General features: G+C 36.5%; 2 protein-coding genes across 2 annotated transcripts in view; one reads left to right on the top strand and one right to left on the bottom strand.

Moving 5' to 3' along the window:
* Positions 1-9015, top strand: part of LOC135691195 (protein FAN) — a 22298-nt gene extending 13283 nt beyond the window's left edge. Inside the window, exons 25-38 of the mRNA XM_065208985.2 lie at positions 137-233; positions 822-880; positions 2028-2095; positions 2456-2523; positions 2993-3054; positions 3560-3621; positions 3893-3949; positions 4273-4296; positions 5133-5196; positions 5928-5981; positions 6094-6132; positions 6385-6487; positions 7104-7213; positions 7830-9015. Of these exons, the coding sequence (XP_065065057.2) occupies positions 137-233; positions 822-880; positions 2028-2095; positions 2456-2523; positions 2993-3054; positions 3560-3621; positions 3893-3949; positions 4273-4296; positions 5133-5196; positions 5928-5981; positions 6094-6132; positions 6385-6487; positions 7104-7213; positions 7830-7933 (971 nt within the window). The 3' untranslated portion in view covers positions 7934-9015. The remainder of the gene's footprint in view (positions 1-136; positions 234-821; positions 881-2027; positions 2096-2455; positions 2524-2992; positions 3055-3559; positions 3622-3892; positions 3950-4272; positions 4297-5132; positions 5197-5927; positions 5982-6093; positions 6133-6384; positions 6488-7103; positions 7214-7829) is intronic.
* On the bottom strand, positions 142-19504 carry LOC135691192 (MRG/MORF4L-binding protein). The gene is made up of 5 exons (XM_065208983.2): positions 19368-19504; positions 18309-18433; positions 17667-17793; positions 14285-17506; positions 142-11201 (listed from the first exon to the last, which is right to left on the bottom strand). The coding sequence occupies exons 1-4, from the start codon at positions 19444-19446 to the stop codon at positions 17343-17345; spliced, it is 495 nt and encodes a 164-aa protein (XP_065065055.1). The 5' UTR covers positions 19447-19504; the 3' UTR covers positions 142-11201; positions 14285-17342.

Here is a 19504-nt window from a genome sequence, read left to right as displayed (position 1 = left end):
AGTTATTATACTTTTGAAAAATTAAAGTGATCCGAACGTATTGCTTTACAGTGAAAAATGAAACATTAATATGTAATGTTATTTGTTACTTTATTTTGTCGATTCATCCGTTCAGTGATATCATTTTTTTACCTAGTGGAAGATATTGATTCATCACAGAATCTGGATGAGAAGAAACCTTTGGAAGATTTGTGCAATCTGAAGCTTGTCCGTACAATGAAAAGTCACAAAGAGTAAGTTATTTATTGAATCTATCGGGTGCACGTGAAAGGCTGCGCATAGATTAGCATTCATATTTGCATGTTTTTTAGTATTTAGTTTTATTAGAAAAAGGTCTGCCCAGCACAGCTATTCTTGACATCATGTATGTTAATTGAATTTGCTCTCGTTTATTTGTGTCAAGTACACTTGATAGCAAAGAGCCAGACTGTGTGATGATCAAACCAGAAAGCTTTTCCCACCATGATTGTTAAAATAAAGCATGATTATAATGGCTATACCCCACCTTGTCTTCGATATCATCGGCATTAAACCCATAATGGAAAAGTGCTCAAAGATGGACAAATAGTCATAATGCGCTTCTAAATGTAACAGGCAGAGCAAAAATCTACCAAGAAATATTTTTGAATAGGTTAAAAGAAAATGGCCATTACTGCATACATTTAATGCTTTCATAAGAAAACCATCACCAAAAGTCTTGCCCACCCTTTCTCACGAGCTAAAATAAAGGCGTTGATGTGGGGTACAAGAAAACCTTGATAACAGGCTTTGTACCCAGAGCTTTCATGCTTTCAAAATTTTTTTTATTTTTTTCTTCCTAGTGCGGTTTTAGGTCTTAGTATCTCCGAAAAAGAAGACAATATTTTTTCAGTATCTCTAGGTAGGTGAAAACTTTGCTGGTATTCTTATGAATAGGCTTGCAGAACTTAATTCATTTCTCTGTACCATCTTTTTCATTTTAGCTCTGTGTTAGGCCTAAGTGAGTGGTTGCAGATCTTTTCCCAAGATATCTCTCTGCAAACCTAAAATCATGTTTTGAATGCCCATGTGAGAAATGCCTATATGTGGAAAGGGCCCTTCCGGCCATTAGCCACGATATGCAATTCCATTGGGAACTTTGAATTAGTCTCAGAAGAATAGAACTGTAAGTCTTTGCACAAAAGCCCTTTCAACTAGTTTGTTACTCGAAAGACCGTTTTTGTGGGATTCTTTTCCTGCTAATTCATACAGACTAACTGCGAATAACTGTTTTGGAAGCAAAAAGCGCTAGCCAGGTAAACAGCCCAGTATGATAAAGTAATGGGCTGGTTGTCAGGGCACAAAGGCCCTAAATTTCATAAACCTGGAGTATCGTTTGTTACAATTTGCCTAAAACTTCTTCACCTCCATTAAAAGCAACAAAAGGCATTAATTCTCGGAGTTAAGGAAGAATTCGGTGGAAGCAAATGAGATTGTTAAATGCTAAGTTCGCAAAGTATTAGTTCTAATGGCGCCAACCTAAACTTAATTCGGATAGCAACCCGAATTTGTCAACGTATTCTACGGCAACTCTAATTGGAAGTCTAATCTTTATCTAAATGTTTGAAGTGTCTGAAGGAAATATAAATTCGTCTACCTTTGTTTGTGCGATTCCAGATGCCTTTATAATGACTCGGCGGCCAAAGTGAAAGAAAACAGTAAACATTATTGCGCTGAATGATCCATTTTCCACAAATGACATTTTAAGGTTATGCAGCACTTTGAGTCAACAAAGCTTGTTCTTTTCTCTACCGAAATCCCTGAGGGTGATTCTGCAGAGCTTCCTGGCCGCTTTTCATCCCTTGGGAAAGGAACCACGAAATTGGAAATATGCCATTGTTTCCGGCACTCTTTCATGCCATTTTTTAACAAGCATAAAAGCTCTTACCAATAGAGTATTCGAATTTTATCATTTTCGGACGATGGAGACATATCAATTATAATTTTTATTTTATTACATCTAATTCATCCCTCTAAAGGCTATGACAAGATTCACTTGACTCTTTTAGATTCACAACTGAAAATGAACAGTTTGGAAGACGGTACTCAGATACGAGGGATGAATTTATCAAGCATGGTAAATAATGCTTTTCGGATACTCTCAGTTTTTCTCTGAGCCGGGCAGTCGTTGTGTGGGCCTTGGGTGCAAAGGTTTTAGCTGCAATTACCAAACGAGAAACATATACTGGGCCAAATACTATATGCCTTTTTTATTTCTTTCTGCTGCCACCAGGTGATTATCTAAAGGGGGTATTTGATCAGTCAAACTAACTATAATACTTTTGGGAGAGCCGTAGAGGATAAAGGCTGTAGACTTGTGGGCGTTATAATCCAGCCTCTACAGACTGTGACTAAAATAGTTACTGGCGCTGCTGATAAACTTTCTGGCCCCTAAACTGCTCAGGGAAGCACTATCACGAATCTTCTTTTTTCCTAGGCACTGTCTTGTTGTGTGCTAATGCCAAACTCAGATTTAGTGCTGGTTGGCTCTTGGGACAATAATCTGTGAGTAAATGTCTCCGAAGCAGCAGCTTAACCTCATTAGACCAATACCTGTCAGATATTCCTTGTGAGAAAAAACACTGTCGTTCAAAGCTGCAGTCCAGCTTGGTATATTAAAATAGGTTCTGATATTGCTATGGTGTAACATACCAAGGATATTACTGCAAAGAAGATGTATTTGTATTACCTCCTCTGTTGTCAGCAGCATTGTGCCTTATTGTGTGTTATCTTCTCTGATAATTAAGAGCTATGATTATGTGACAATTTTACGATTAATAGCCCATGTAGATTAAATTTCTTCGATATCAGGTTGTTGATTTTTAACAAAGAATGAACTGCTCCTTCAAGATTCACCACTTTTTTTACAAATATTTTATTTGCATTACTTTTATTTCGAGTTTTTCTCCATCCTCAACGTCATTTTTTTGAAACCTCAAAGGATCTAGAGGAAATGACTAATACTCCCTTGTAGATACGTTTACTCAGTGGACTTTGGAAGGGCAATATTTGAGAGTAATATTCATAATGATGCAGGTAATGTCCATTTGGCTATGCTCATCTTGTCTTTGTTTTGTTATGATGTAGGCAAACAAATTACAGAAAGAGAAATCTTTAGATAATTCACTGTATTTTCTAGAATTCACGAAGTTAAAACAGTAAATTTTTTTCGAAATCAAGAAAAATGTTTCAGGATTCCTCGTGTAAACAGCGAGGCAATAAGCAAGTCATCCAGTGGTAAGAAAGTTGTGAAACCCTGAAGGAAAATTGCTTATGAACTTTGTTAATTTTTTAACATTAATAATGATAAATAGTTTATTTAAGGCCAGCCACTAACTAAAACGAATATATGAAATTAACTAATCAATCGTATTTACATTTTTTCCCTACAAACTGCCGTCTATTAATTGATTATCTATAAGATTCATAAATCACTTAAGAACCTTTTACACAATCTAAAGTTGCAGTTACCAAATTGAGACTTTTTATTTTCTTTTGATATCCAGCCAAAATAGAAGACTCTTTTATTCATCTGTTATAGTATCTTCAATGTGTTGGAAGAACAATATTTTGGTGACAGCTTCGTGGGATTCAACTGTTAAGGTTTCCATTTTCACCTTTATTTTTCTAATACCAGCTGAAAAACCGTTTGCAATTCTGACGGCTCCCCAGATTGCAGGTCTGACGGCTATGTCCTCATAACAGTTTGCATCGAATCCCCAGATTTCAGTATAGAATTTTTTGCTTGCGCAATCATAATACTTTGATAAAATCATACACCGTGAATGAATATTCCCAATTTTAGATTGGTTTTCAAAAAATCAAGATAACATTTCTACTTTTGAAGTTAATAAACCTTTATATATAATCTCAGGTATGGTTCTTCGATCCCAAGCAATTCTCGAAAAAGCGTGGTCCTCCAGAACTGCAGGTAAGAATTTTACGAATCTCTAGACAAAGGGGATGTTCTCTGATTTTGCTCAGAGGAAACAATTAGCCCCAAATCATCATACTTATAAATTTGCATTTGCATTTTTCATTTACTTTTTGTTGAACCTTGGCCAAGGTGGCCCATATTTGCAACCATAAAACTCGAGGGCAACCCGATTTAGCTAAAAAGAAACCTGTCAAGGTTGGGCATAGCATCAGCAAATCCATTGAAGCATAATGTTGATTAGGAGTTTTTAACAAGGTATTGCTCTAAAAGCCATTTGACTTTTTCAAAGACCTTAATGCATCATTGCTTCTTTGTAGGGAGAGCTTGACCATGATACAGAGGTTAGTTGCTGAATTCTTCGAAATCCTAATTATGATATATTTTGCAACCTGTCTGTAGTGCTTTTATGACGTCTGCAATGCTCAATAGAAATATCTCTAGTCGTCGACATTTTCAAACCCTTCCGGCAGTAATGAATTGCGCCTTTTTTGAGAGAGAAATTTCAGTTTTTTACAACCCTTCAAAGATACATAAAACACTTATATTTTGTCAAGAGAACACTAATCTATCGGGAAAAATACCTGCGACATTATTCATCCCATATGAATATTACTTGGAGGCAAATATAATGAATATGCAGCGCTGTACACTCTTTGGTGTACACAACTGGACGGAGAATTTGCGTGTAAACAATATAAGCTTTTTTAATTAAAGATCTGCTTAAGAATCTATTCTAAGAAGGTTAGAGATATAACATATGTAAATAGTTTTATAATACGCAATAATATAACCATAACACGAAAATCTGCAGAAAGCTCAGGAATGTCTCATCCTAAAATCAACCTTTCTCCCAAAGTCCGAAACACGAGAGTGCGTGCACAAGGACTGTTGCCACCTTGTCATCGAAAGTTTTAAATAGGACCCTGACTATTTAGCAATTTTGCGACTCAGTCTCTCTTTGATGAATGCGATTGTAATCGAGTTTCAATGGACCCTTGCCCAAGAGTCGTCATAACCTTTAAGAGTTTCTTAGAATGATAATATTTTTATTGAAAATACAAGCTAGAGTTGTTTTTCCTCCTAAGTTTCACAGCATGCAGTTTTTAGCCTAATGTTCGTTAGACATACTTTTGTAAAACTGAATTATCATGATATCATGTGCCTCGTAAATTCACAGGTTACAGCTGTTGACTTGCATGTAGATGGCGATGAGAAATTGATTGTATCTGGAACCAAAGATGGTAAGATTTGACTCATTGGAACAGTTCACTCTGTTTTTGAATATACGCATCAACCCCTTCTTTTCCATTTGATTTTTAAAATTCTCAAAAATTCAATTTACCTTAACATAAATCGCAAATTTACTGAGTTACTGTATTTTACAAACCAAGTATTAGATACAATACTAATTTTCTTGTATAAAGTATAAAGTACACAATAATGGTAGAAAGTTGTGTGATGGGGAATTTCTTGTGGAGAAACTCTCTAAGTAGAAAAACTAAAAGAGGAGAAGTCGAAGTAAACTAACTTTGAAATAACGATTCTTTAAATTTAGTACATGAGAGTAAATCAAGAAAAAATTAAGTTGCTTTTATAATACCCGTAGGGTAACAGTTTCATGTGTGTTACAGGTTGAATTGTAAAGACAAACCTTTTTTCAGATGCAATTTGTAGGTAGTGTTATTAGAGATGTTTCGAGACTAACTAAGTGCAGAAGAAAACGATATAAATTGACACTAATAAGGACAATATATAAAGGAAAGTAGCTGACTGAATAAAAATTGGAAGTTCCTAAGGACAGTAACCGAACCACTAGAACAAATATCAATTAGTGTTGGATCCTTTTGTTATATTCTTCGGTGTTAGTTGTTTATATGTTAGAAAGTAAAGTGCTGAAGTTTTCAGGAACTTCTTTATTGATTTTGCCCTTTCGCCTTTGAGACAAAAACATTCAAATTCGCTTTTCTTCCAGGGCATATTTTTCTCTGGAATCTTGATTCTATGGTCCTGCGAAGCCAGCATTGGAGTAAGTTTTGAAAAATGATATCCTTGGTATAAGTGATGTCGTGTTATACAAATTCTCCTCTTTATATCCTCTCTGGATTTTTTTATTACTAATGCAAACACTTCTTTTTAAGATCATCAAGATGTTGTCACAAAAGTTGTTTTCAGTCCAGGTTTGTTTTCTGTTTAAACTCCTGCCATATTTGTTCTTTGTATTAATTTCGATCAGATTGGAACGGCGGTAGATGAAGCAAAGTTTTTCTGATTTCTAAGTATTTGGATTTTGGTAACTTTCACTCATTGGAAACTGGTCTTGGTTACTTGATTTTCAAAAAGCCAAGATTTATACGAAAATTTGCATTTTACGTCAACAGTTCCCAGTTACATTGCCCTGTGTTGATAGTGAAAAAATTTGTTTTTTATAGATGGTCAAAGAATCCTGAGTTGTAGTGAGGATCAATTCATGAAGGTGATTGATGTTGACACTGGGCTGGAGATTTATTCAAAGGACATTGATCAGCCAATAAGGTAAGGAAAATTCCTAAATATCCTTAAAAGATTCACCTTTCTGCATCTCTATCCAGAGTTGCTTGAAAAGAAGGTTGCTTTATCTGGCAATGATTTTAAACCAAAGCCTGTTACATGTTGCAGCCATACGATCACTGACTGTGAAATAAATTTCTCCTTAGACACGCATATTTCTAATTAAAGCAATTTACTAAAGTTCGATCAAACGTCTCAGTTAGTGGGGAAATAAGACTTTTTCAAGACTTCATGTCTTGTTTCTACGTGTCTCAGAAGTCTACATAGGGAGCATTCTACCTGTTTGTTGTAAGGCAGTAAGCCGCCGGAACAGGGCCTTGAAATTTCAGACGAGACAAACGATTGTCGTTTTGAGATTTGAATCGAATACCAGTCAGCAGAAATCTTTATCCAGCAGTAAACTAAGATACTTCCTAAACAATTTGGTGTTCTTTTTGGTAATCATATCGTATCTCAAGACTTCTACATTATCCAATTGCTGCTTGCATCTTGGTTTTACCTATTTTGATTTGATCTTACTTTTACAGCGGTTTTTAGCCAAGCACAAACCAGTATTTGACAATTGTAATAGTTCTTATTGTTTTTATGCCAATGTTAACAGATCCGCATCATCTGATGGTCAGCTGGTTGTTGCTGGGGTCGAATCAGGCGATGTTGTTATTTGGGATCTGATAAAGATGAATTGTGTCAATACAATTAAACTCAGTGAAAGTATGCAACTATTCCTGTATTTCAAATTTCCTGCTTTGTTTTACCCTCTCTGCTCTTACTCTTAAGGTTAAAATTTCAAATTCCCCTTTATGTACTTAAGCTCCTAAAAGCCTTCAGAAAAAATAGTAGCATCTTTCAAAAAAGACGTCATAATACCTTGCTGGTAATTAATGTTCTATAAGTGATTTTGCAAAGCATTCTTCTAACAAGCATTATGTACCATTTTAAAGAGTAAATTTATATTGTGTTTTTGTCCCATAAAATGATCTTGCGATACCATATTGATTAATTTTAGTCAAGCTAATGGCTCTGTAGTGAAGTACGAGCCTCTGACTCCGTCAACTGGGGTTCAGATTCTTGCTCTTAGATATTGTGAACAACTGGCTCTTGATGATTCCTGGTAGAAATCAAGAGGCGTGGCTCATTGAAACGAAAACAAAGCTGCTCGAGATTTTCTGCCTTTGAGCACTCGTATCACTTTGTCTTTGCATCAAAACTTTGTCCTTGGTAGCAATGGATTCCAAAAACCCACTCAGCAAGGGCTTGTATAGGGTTTGTGTCTGCAAAAAATCTTTTAAACCATCATTATCTTTATTTTTCTCTGACTCTTCCACAGAACCTATTCGAAGCATTGGAGTGTCAGCAAAGTCGAATATCGTTGTCGCTGGTAGTGACGACGGACACGTGTTTGTTCTCAAGCCAGCAGGTTCCCAACTATAATTCCTTTTTCAATGAAATTTAAATGACTTTTCAAGATATTTTTTCAACCGCTTTCTTTTTATCTAATTATCCATGGTAGTATGAATTGTAAAGGAATTTAGCATCACTTCCAGTTGCATTTGAACTGACGGGTATTATCTTTGAGACTTTTATAAATCTTCACCCTTCAGTTCACTTCATTCGCTTTGATATATGTACGGCCTCATTCACTATAAAATAAACATTTTCAATATGCAAGCATGCGTTTTTAGCATTCTCGAACGTTTTGAAAATATTATTGGGAAAGATTTCACTGCAGTATTTTTATAACTATGAGCAAAGGTATTTAATTTTTCTCAAAGAGAATAACCGGCAAGTATAAAGAATATAATGCAAAAGTTTTGTTGGTGCCTTCAATTTTTCTCAACAGTTTAGTGGGAAGACACTGACTTTGTTCAGTTATTGTAGCTAAAGTTGAACGTATTATATTTGTTCGGATATATCAGGCTTTTCTTCCAATAAACAAACCTACCCCCCCCCCCCCCCCTCTATTCATATGTGAATGGACTTGACACTTTCTTATCCGTGTGTTAAGTACGGGATTGTTTCTATATCCCACTGATTTTCTGATTCTGAATTTTACACAACATTATTTTTAAGATACAGTTTGTATGCAGGATCAATGGCATCGTCTTTAAGTTGTCTGACCCGATCCTCAATGCTTGGAAAAACAAGCTACTAAGTTTATGCATCCAATAATCAGCGCAGTAGTCTCTGTAGGGCATTTTAGGGCATATTTAGTAAATGTAGACAGCCACAAACTTATTTTGTTCTTGGTGGGTTTGTGCTGTCTTCTTCTGTCCTTTAATGTGAATATTTTCCCCTTTAGATAACTGATAAAAAAACATTTTTGACGACCGTTTGTGTATCTTCTATTGAAGTTTAATTTGTTATGTTCCAAGCTAAAGTCGTATTTTGTTCTTGATTGTCAGATTTGATTTAATATTGTACCTTTAATTTATTTTCTGAATTTATTTGTGATGTACTATGTGTCTTTCGTTAAAAGCGAGATTATGAAATAACTTATAGAATGGCGAATATTCCTTAGTTCCCTGACACTGTGAAGACTGGTGGAGGAATGACCTCTTTGTATGGATTTTGTCTTTAAATAAGTTATTTTTAAAGCTCCGACGCAAATTTAAAAGTTGAAAAGGACTGAAAATTATAAATTAATAATAAAAGATATGTAACGCAAGTTCCTTACTTTGCACCCGGCATCAGGAGCTCTGCACCCAGGAAAAAAGTCTTCAAAAAAGGATTTATTGGCACAAACCTTTCCTATATTCAGCCTAAGATTTGTAGAAGAGGGCAGTTCTAAGTTTTATCTTCGAGTTTTGCATCGACTTTGCACTTACTGATAATTATTGGCCGAAAAGTGACATTAAAAAGCTGTGTCACTACAGATGAATTTAGACAGTGTGCACAAAAACTATCAATGTGAAGGTAAAGTTTAGACGTTTTTCTAAGTATCAAGCCGTTTATCCAAACTCGAAGTCAACATTTTAGATGCGGATCATGGTACCGATACCTCGCTAACATTGTCAGAACAATTCACAGAGCAATTCAGCAGAATAAACCTGACCGAACTCTGAATATCTTTCCTTTTAGATACTCACAAGTGTCGTGAAAACCGTAACAGAAAAGCGTTAAAAACTTTTCTGATATGGTTTTCTCGACACTTAGATGTTGCATTTTTCGAATGGCAGGGGGCCTTCAATTTGGGATCCAGAAGCAGAAAACCACGCATGAAATGTTCAGCCATGAGGTATCTGTAAAAAGAGTGAATTCTACAACCGTAACAAGATGATGCCCCAAAGGGAAGAATTCTTGAAAACGGCTAAGTTTATCCTTTCACTTCCATCTTGTAAACATTCCATGGCTTGGCTTGTATTCAAACAGCTAACATAGTGAATAACAGTTCCGTCTGAACCATATCACTAAACCATCTTCCCTAGAATTGCAAAAACACCCCAGCACCGCAGTCTTTCGCGAAGACTTCTTGGGGGCTATGGGCTCGAATAACACCTGAAAAATTTTGGGGGCTCTGCCAACACTCGCAGATTTTTGATACAGAGCAGAATTTATTTTGTCGATTTTAAAATCGGCAAATCAAAATAGGTGATATTAGAAGTCCAGATTCTCTGTTAACAAAACTTTTGATGCGTTCAATTGTCAACTATTCATCACCTTGCAAATGATATGAACCCCTTTTTCATGACAGTAGTTACATTTGAAATTTTACGCCATCCCTGGAGAAACTAGAAGTTGGCACCTATGCTTTCACGAACGCTGCCTGTTGAACTAGACTGCAAGGTCTTCAAATGTTCAGCCTTACGAGGGGTACCGGGTATTTTGGCGTAATTGCGTGATCGGCGTATTTTTGATGCGTGAATTCGTGAAACAATTTTTTATTATGCGTGAATGCGTGAATAGACATTGACGCGTGACCTGTGAATTAGCATTACACATGCATGATTGCGTGAAAATGAATGCTGCAAGTGAATTTCGAAATTGAGTGCTTTCGTATCACAAGCAGAATGTCTTGGTTTCCGGTACCAGACCAGGTAAATATCTCAATTATTCAGAGATTCTAATGCCGATAGCTTTACCAACAAGAAATTGCTACTTTTAGGTAGTTATTAAAAAATTCAGAGAACTTCTAGGGGGCGTGATCGTGAAATTAAATTTCCAGTACCGTGAAAGCATGATTTGCAGTTTACGCGTGATTGCGTGATTCAGCGTGGATATCTGGTAACCCCTTACAACTCTACCTCTCTCTTAACTAACTTGATAAAATGGCCAATGGAATAGGTACATTTCAAAGGTTGAGGCGCTGAGATTGCTTTAGAACGAGACCTTAAGGTCCTTCAAGTTATAAGAATGTTTGAACTAGCAAAAAACTCACCGCGTGCGGGAGCCGAACATTGTGACGTAGCAGTGTCATCAAATCGATTTGTCTCTGTTCGGTTGAATTTCGCAACGAAGCAGTTGGTTAATAAGAAAGTAGTAAAATTTTTCGGATGGAGTTTCTCTTTATTCATTAGTCCTCGTAAAACCACATTGCTAAGGGAACAGTGAAGAAGAATTGAAAACCGATAGAACTGAGCACTATAGCAACAGACTGTCACCATCACAAGGTTGTTTAACAAATACGCTTATGGTTGGTTAGAAAATTATGTCAAACTTAGCTTTAAATACTGGTTACCTTTTGAAAAAATTCAGTTGGTGGCTTAAGGTAGGCTACTGGTCCAAATTCTAAAATCTTTGTTTGTGGTGCTACACTGCTAAAATTTGGGTTCCTAGAGTAACTTTTCGCCCCTTTTACAAAACTGCAATAAAATTCTAAAAATAACTTGTAGTTGCTATGGTAATCGGTAAAGAATAGGGAAAAACGTGCCTTGCTTAGTGCAAGCTATTCTTAGTTGTAGTTAAACATACAACCCAAAATGATACATCAAAGAGTTGCTTTGACCCTGAGGAGTGCACAAAAGGTCTTTGAATTTTAATTTTTTTATTTTGTACTTTTTTGTTACACATTTTACAAAGTTTTGAGTTTTTCGGCTTTACATCTCCTCTTTCCAAGTCCAATGGTAAGACAACTGGTCCTGTAATGAAAAAATGGAGGCCTTTTGTGCACTCTCTGAAGTATAAGGTTTCTTCTGGTATATAGACATGTTTTCTTATATTCAGAGGGTAAAATATTTCCTTGCACTAAACTCTACCAGTTTTCCGAAATCATTATTCTTAGAAAATGCTGATTAAAGTTTCAAGACAAATGTATCAAGAGGCAGCAAACTAGAATTGGTATTTTTTTCAACTTTCTTCAATAGAAATGTCACTTTACTTGAAATTCAATAAGAAATAACATATAACATGTTACAAATAACTACTTTTAACCATATAATTCAATATCCTTATGCATTATATTTGCCGGAAGCATATTGTTCGCCTTCTTGCACTGTTCTTTTCTGCTCTGTTGTCTTTTTTTTATACTTCAGAACCCTCCTTCTCTTCTTTGTTTCTGTTCTGACAGCTAATTCTGCTTTTTTGATTCTTTCCTGGTCTTTCTTTGCTGCTGACAGCGCTAAAGTTGACCCTGGAGTGAGATTTAGTGCTTGGCAGAGAACAACTTTGAATGTCGCACCCATTGTGAATTGACAAATTGCCAACATGACTGCAGTTTCTAATGTTTTTCTTCCTACAAAGGTTGTTTTTGGGCAAAGTCTCCAAATGATGTTGTGCAGTGACTCATTTGGGTTCTGTGTTTTGTTCCTTACACACCGTTTCAAAAGACTGTCGTCTGATAATCGCTGAAAGATTGGAACCAGTTTCTTGCCAACTTCTGTGGGTAATGTCTCATGTTCACTATGCTTACCTGGTGTCTCTTCTTTAGCCAAAGCTCTTTGCCAGAAACACCAGGAGCTTGATCCAGGAGGGCAATGGGCATGTTTAGGTAAATCATCGGTTGATGAAAGATGCAGCAGAATGGCCATGATGCGCTTTTTTAGGAGTGGAATATCCCTAGCATGATTTTTTATGGCCCGCCCATAATAATTTTGGATCTTCAGCATCTTTTCTTGAGTCAGTTTACCTTTTCCAGAAACAGGCTGTTTTTGTGCTTTTGACTCAGCCACCAGATTTCTCAAGGCAGATCCCATTCTCTTTGATACATGATTAATGCAATCTTCCTTTTCTATTTTGACATCTGGGCCATATGGAGCTAGTTCTCTAACAGCAGAAAATGCCTTGCTGTCACCATCACAAAGCATAATGGTGTATCTGAATTTGTACTTTTGCATTGACCTTGACCACAGATTTTTTGCACAAGCCACTTCCATGGCACCAGCTGTTCCATCAAAGTTTTTGGGACAATTTTGTGAGTGCTTCTCTTTCCAATCGCCAGAAATTTCCTGGCCTTCTGAGGCCTTACACTTGAAGCAGAAATTGGAGAGCACTTCAAAATCTATGGGTAATCCAGTCAACAGTTCTATGACTGACCCTATGCCGTTATGTGAAGTAAATCCACGCTTCTGCCATGACCCATCAAATGATACACCAATATTTAGAACACTTTGGTGATCAGGATATACACCAACTTCACAGTATGCCTCTTCAATTGCTTTTCTAGTCTGCACAGAAATGTCTTGAAAAACTTTGCAACAAGCTTCTGACACCTTATTCTGTGCATTCACATGAGCATCTCGGCTAAGAGCATAGGGCATATTCATGGTGTTAGCCCATTCCTTCATGGCAGAATAGCCACATCCAATACCTCTGAAAGCAAGAGTTGCTCGTATATTAACATCAAAAGGTTTGTTGGGAGATTTGTCCCCTCCAACACGCTCACAAAGATAATTTGCTTTCACAGGTATTTCACAAGTAGGGCAAAATATTACTCCATTTGCTGAAAATCCACATCTATTATCATTTTCAACATCAAAAATTAGTCCAGAGTTTTTACATAAAGGGCACAGTAGCGAGCGTATCAACTCATTTACTGCAACCTTCTGTACGATTATGTAGCAGTCTTCTGGCTTCTCAACAGTGCAGTCGCCATTCTCTACCGAGGAATCAATGTTCATGTTAACTCCAAATACTTGGAGTTTCTTAGCACTGGAAGACATGTCTGCTCCCGATACCGACATAACTACAGCGCGAGCTCCTTCTTCGGTTAACTTTTTGACAATCCTCTTTTTTCGACCTCCAACGTAGCCTCTCTTTGTCCTAAACTTTGTCTTGGCCATAATTATTGCAAAAATTACAAGTTTTATTTCAAAATCAACCTTTCTTTGGCAACGCTAAACGAAATAAGCCGACAACAAGATGCAAGGTGCCACCATTTTGAAAAGCATGTGACACAGTTTAACCAATCAAAAGGACCTTTTCAATCCATGAGCCAATCACCTTTCGTAGATAAACTGACGTCATATAGAAACCAGCCTCTAGTTGCTAAAGTAGATAAGCAAACGAGGCTTTTATCATGCCACAGGTAGCTCAAACTTTCCAAACAATACTGGGAACGGAAGAAGCTTGAGTTGAGCTTCAAATTGGTGTATAGTTATCTTGTGTTCGAAGGGGGAGATGCTCTGAAAATGGCACTTCAAAAACAAAATTTTTAAAGAAAAAATCAGCTGATTCTAGCTAGTTTAACGGACCCGAACATCATTAAACATCAAATTACACGTTTTCTGCCACGTTTCAGGCCAGAAATGATCGCAGTTGTATTTTCTAGTAAATGAGGAAGTGATATCAAGCAAAAACGAAAAATGTAAATTTTTATGGAAAATTGCCATTTTTGGACCAGTAGCCTACCTTAACTCAAAAGATATCTCGAATCTCGATGCTGCCCAAAATAATGCTAAATTGGCATCTACCAGCATTTGCAAGCGTCTCTCCCCTCGTTGATGCCATAATTGACCCAGAAGTAATCTGCATCGATAAAATAGATGCAGGAAAGTGCATCACAAATACAGATACTTACTAATCGGTAACAGTGAGCGTACCTCGATAGATTTTTGCAGCTGAAGGCGAGTTTTCATTTGATACCACAAACAGACCAGAAATTGCCTTTCTGTGTTTTTAATAAACAGGCCAAAATCATATGTGGATCGTCACGACACAACACAGTTATGTTATGGTGTGTGTATGATGAAGATACGATCGGTTGCTCGTTTCCTTTAAGATAATTGTCATCATTTATGCGATTTTGACAAGCCCACCCAGTTTAATACGCAAAGGTTCCTCCCAAACGTCTCCAGTAAACACTGGTGATCCCTGCTGTGTTACTGCGGTTCCTTTTGTTGACTCATCTGTGTGCACTGTTTGAAATGAACCGCCTTTTTATTAGTATTCTTCCGAAACTTTTCATATTCTGAAAATGGCTTTGAAAAAGGCACACATTTTACAACATACTTAAGCTTTTTCGTCTGACACTCCTCAGAGTGTAAAGCGTTAGAGTAAGGAATCACGGGGATGGTTACAAGCTTTTAGTATGTTGTAAAATGTTTGCTTTTTCAAATTTAACATCAAATTTTGTACTGCCAAAAAATGGTCCATATAGGCGTGATGGAGCCAAAATCAACGTCTGAAAGTGGCGAATTGTTGGGAATCTACGGTAACATGATCCCGGGCCGTGATGAGATTGGCAACTTGTTGGGGAGATGAGATGCAGCAAGTTCTTGAGTATGAAATGAGTACCCCCGTTTTGGGGCCATTGCACATGCGTATTATATATTCTGAGTCAAAGAGGCATAGAACCCCCCGAGAAAGGAACAAACAGAACTTTGCGATCGAATTTCAAAACTAAGTGAGCGGTCGGAGCTTATCATTCACATTGACATGGGAGTTTGATCATAGCAGAAATATCTTTCATACTGAAAAACCTGCCTGGATTTTCTGTTGTTTTATGTTTTTTGTTTGTATTAAGGCTCACTTTACTTCCAAAGGTAAGCGAAAACATCGAGAATTTTATGACGCGGCCTAAGTGTTTACAGAGAGTAGACATTCGATGTAAACAACACAACCTGATTTTAACTGACCTCCGACACTAGAGCCAGGCCAAGGCAACTAAAACAACAGACAAAATTTTTAAGGCGGAAAGCTTCGAATTTTGATCTTCCCCTTTTTACTACATCTACAAAAAGTTCCGAGGAAACCCCTAAATGAAAAATAAACAAAAATACGTCCTTAAATTATATGCGTAAAACTCCTCAGAAATTACTAAAATTACTGTTCTTGACATGTTTGCGAGATCTCGTTGTGTTCCCTGGCTTTTGGTGTTGAGGATGGCCCGGGATTTTGTAGGGATAATTCGTTAGAATACGCATGCGTCCCTGCCCCTCGATGTTGATTGGCTCGAACAAATCATTAAGCCTTTTGTCTCAAACAATAGGAGTGAGATCTCATCTCCCCAACAACAACGGAATAATATTTCAGCCTGTGTTGAACTCAATGCAAGCAGCCGCTATTACATAGTTTGTCCAGCGATGAATTTAATGAACAATCACAGAACAACACATTGCAATGTGTACATCGCCGCCTTCACCTTGCATTTGTCGCTCTAGTATTAATGTACCCATCAACCCTGAACTCTTTTCGTCTATGAAGCAATTTTCGATTGGCATCCCATTCCGGGATACTACATTCTCAGAAATCTTACGGACGGCCTTACCAAATTCTGAAGAACTGTCTGGTTATAATAACAGAAATCTGAATAAAATACCTTTTTTTTTATATCGAGTGTTTAGGAAAACAAAAGATAACAACAATCATCAGCCGGTCAGCTAAATTTGTTAATAGAGACGGAAAGGGACTCTCCCTTCAAGTAAGAAAAGGTTTTTTCCCTACGCAGGGCAAAGGCCAGATGTGAGTTAGACCAAAGATCTCGGGGTTCCATTGGAAATGAAATTTTTTACATCAGTTTTGAAAGAATATGTTAAGCTCTCAAAATGAAGAAATTTGTGACGTGAATAAAGCAGGCCTTAAAGGAAGCGTACATGTTTTTTAAGTTTCATGTTTTATCATTACATTATATTTGCAAGTGCTAAAAGCAGCGGGATGTCTTTTGGTAAAGCCTCAGTATTTCAATAAAGGCTGTTAGTTTCAGTAAACGCGACTTGCGTAAAAACAGCGACTAATATCATATAACAAAATAAATGTTTGCTTCTTGTTAGCTTTTAAAAAATAGTGCGATAATCAAAACCACAAAACACGCTTTTCGGAGGCTTTGAATACGGGCCTTGAGGGTTGTATCATTCTTTCCAAACTGCGTATGAGATTCGTTTGGAACAAAAGTATTTCAGTGATTTTTGGGAGATTTTTCTTGAAACCAAAAGGATTTTTACCAACGGAATAGGAGATTTTGGTTGAGTCCTATGCCCTTTGGTGTTTTCCTCGTTATAAAAAGAAGGTATTGAATTATCTATAAAAGACTATCGTTAGATCTAGGGCCTTCTTACAACACAACATAAAATTCCAAACACTGCCTCTAAATGTTGACTTTTCTCAAAAGTTGAGCATAAAATGAAAAAATTTTGCTCCTATTTGCATAAAGTGTACAGCTTTGGCCACATTGTGAATCAAAAGAAAAACAGCAAACTACTAGGAATTTGCAGATTATTATGTTACTGTAACAACTTTTACGGGTTAGCATACTGTACAATTTTTACAAAGAGTCTAGCAAAGGTTGATGCTAAATAAAGGAAAGTTAAAAAGTCACAATATCTTTATGAAAGCTAGTTTCTGCTATCACATGAGTAATTTGCCTTGGGGAGGGGGCAGTTTATAAAAAAGCGGCTATAAGGGCAGATATTTACACAAATATTATATTCGAAGATGTTGCTGTTATCCAGACAGAAGCCTAGTCTTGCCTCTATCTCCTTCGTTTTGATCCAGGAGTACCTGGTGCTGGGGATGATGGATTTGATGAGGAAAAAAACTGTCCTCGTCTCTTTCGTTTGGGTGATGGAACACTTTCAGCCGCCAGTGCAGAACTGATTAAATTTGAAACAGCTAAGTTTGTTGGTCGTTGAGAAACTGAAATGAGAAATAATTCTACACAAGTCAAATTTATTCAAAGGTAATGTCACTAGTCTTGATAAATTTAAATTAATAACAACCAAACAAAATTCATCAAAAATACAAAATATCTTAATTAACTATCCAAAATTTATAAAGAAGGAAAAGAGATGTATACCTGGACCATCTTCAGTAGAAGTTGCAGGAGAGCAAGGCTGTGAAGCTGCAATGTCAGGGTTAGTTATCTCCTCTGGTAAACAGAATTCGTTTTCACCATTAGGAAATGGCAGACTCTCCAACTCATTCTACAAAAATATTGTAACATGGTCAAAAAATTAAAAAATCTTAACACCAACTTTCTATGTTACAACGTATCATAGAAACTTGTCTTTGATGTTTCAGGTTTAAGATAAATTAATGGGTGATATTTTAGCAGTGACTCTGCCGCAGTATTTGATGAATCTCCAAACAAAGAACAAACTTTTATGGGGAACATAGCCAACCACCACTGGCTGATTAGTTTTTACGATCACAAGCAAAACAATTGTGGGATGACTGTGAAAGCTGCTTGATAGAAGGCATAATCCTTCCAACACTTGTGAATTTTATGGTAAATCAAGTTTATGATGGGTTTTAGTAAGCTTAATAAGGTGCAATATGCCATTTAAAATATAGTGGCTTTGTTTTCTCTCGAAATTTAATTAAAATAATCCAAATAAGCAGCAGAAATATTTGACATTTAATGTAAGACATATTAAGAGGACAGTAAATGTACTTGGAATGCACCAAAAATAACATGATACTGTCCATGCACACTTACTAGTGTTTCTAGACTGTACATTTCAGATAAATGTTTCCAGATGTGCTTAGAAGTGATTTCAGACTTCCCTGCTGCTGACAAGAGTTTTTTGTGTATGCAGGCCATGTGGAAATATCTATTGATACCTGAAAAAAATCAAATTACTATCTATCAAAATACAGATTTTCAGACCTGTCAACCTGTGGTGAACCGTTCTCATTAGAATTCTGTTTATATGCATTTTCATGTCCTTTTATTGTTCACACATAATTACCATTATTTTAATGCATTTTAAATACTCTTTGTTGTTTTTAATTGCACTGCACATTAACTCATATCCATGGAAACAATTTAGTTTATGTTAGTTTTTGTTATGGGGTGTGATGGTTCAGTTAGTAAGGATCGAGGAATGAAATTGAGATGGAGAAATGAAAGATTTTATTAATTTATTCAAATTCTCAAGTGGTGAGTTCGTTCCATTTATTTTATGTATATACATGTATATCTCTATATAGAGATCTCTTAAAAAACCTCAACAAAACCCTCCCATTTCAGCTGGGAGACTCCTGGTTTTGATTGCTTTCTCCCGATCTCCCTGTTTTTAAACTTTTTCTCCCGGTTTCAAAGATGTCTAGCAGAATTTCTAGGAAGATTCTTCACCGAATGTTCGATTGAACTGCGCATCTTATGCTTCAAAGACAGGTCCATTGTGTATGTTTTCTTTTCACAGAGGTAAAATATAATGGTCACATTGACTTCCACATGACAATGACTTTTTGCTAGTGCTTACTGATTAACAAAAAAACACTAAAAGTTATTATGAAGATACTTCTCATGATCACTTCTGTCATAAACTGTTTGCCGAGCACAACATTTTATCAAGTATATTTATTCCCTTAACAAATTACTGCGATCTCCCTGTTTTTGACCAAATCTCCCTGTTTTTCTTTAGGAAAAATCTAAAATCTACAGGTTTGGAAAATTCAAGGTTGACAGGTCTGGATTTTGATAATTTCAGAAGATTCGCCAGCTGATTCGTCTTTGAAATTGCATGCAATGTAACTATGTACGGAAACATACCAACAGGTTTGTGTCCTTTCATCGAATAAAATAAGCTAACTTCTAAGTCTGGGTTCCATTGTAACGTTTCCTCGCTCATTTTGTTTCTTTGTGATTTTGTTCCTTCCTAGTTTTGCTTGTTTTCTTTCACTAAAAGC

The sequence above is a fragment of the Rhopilema esculentum genome, chromosome 4 (genome assembly GCF_057945365.1).
Source record: "Rhopilema esculentum isolate cy_ngs chromosome 4, ASM5794536v1, whole genome shotgun sequence".
In the NCBI taxonomy this organism is placed as follows: domain Eukaryota; kingdom Metazoa; phylum Cnidaria; class Scyphozoa; order Rhizostomeae; family Rhizostomatidae; genus Rhopilema; species Rhopilema esculentum.
This window is presented reverse-complemented; position numbering and strand designations above follow the sequence as displayed.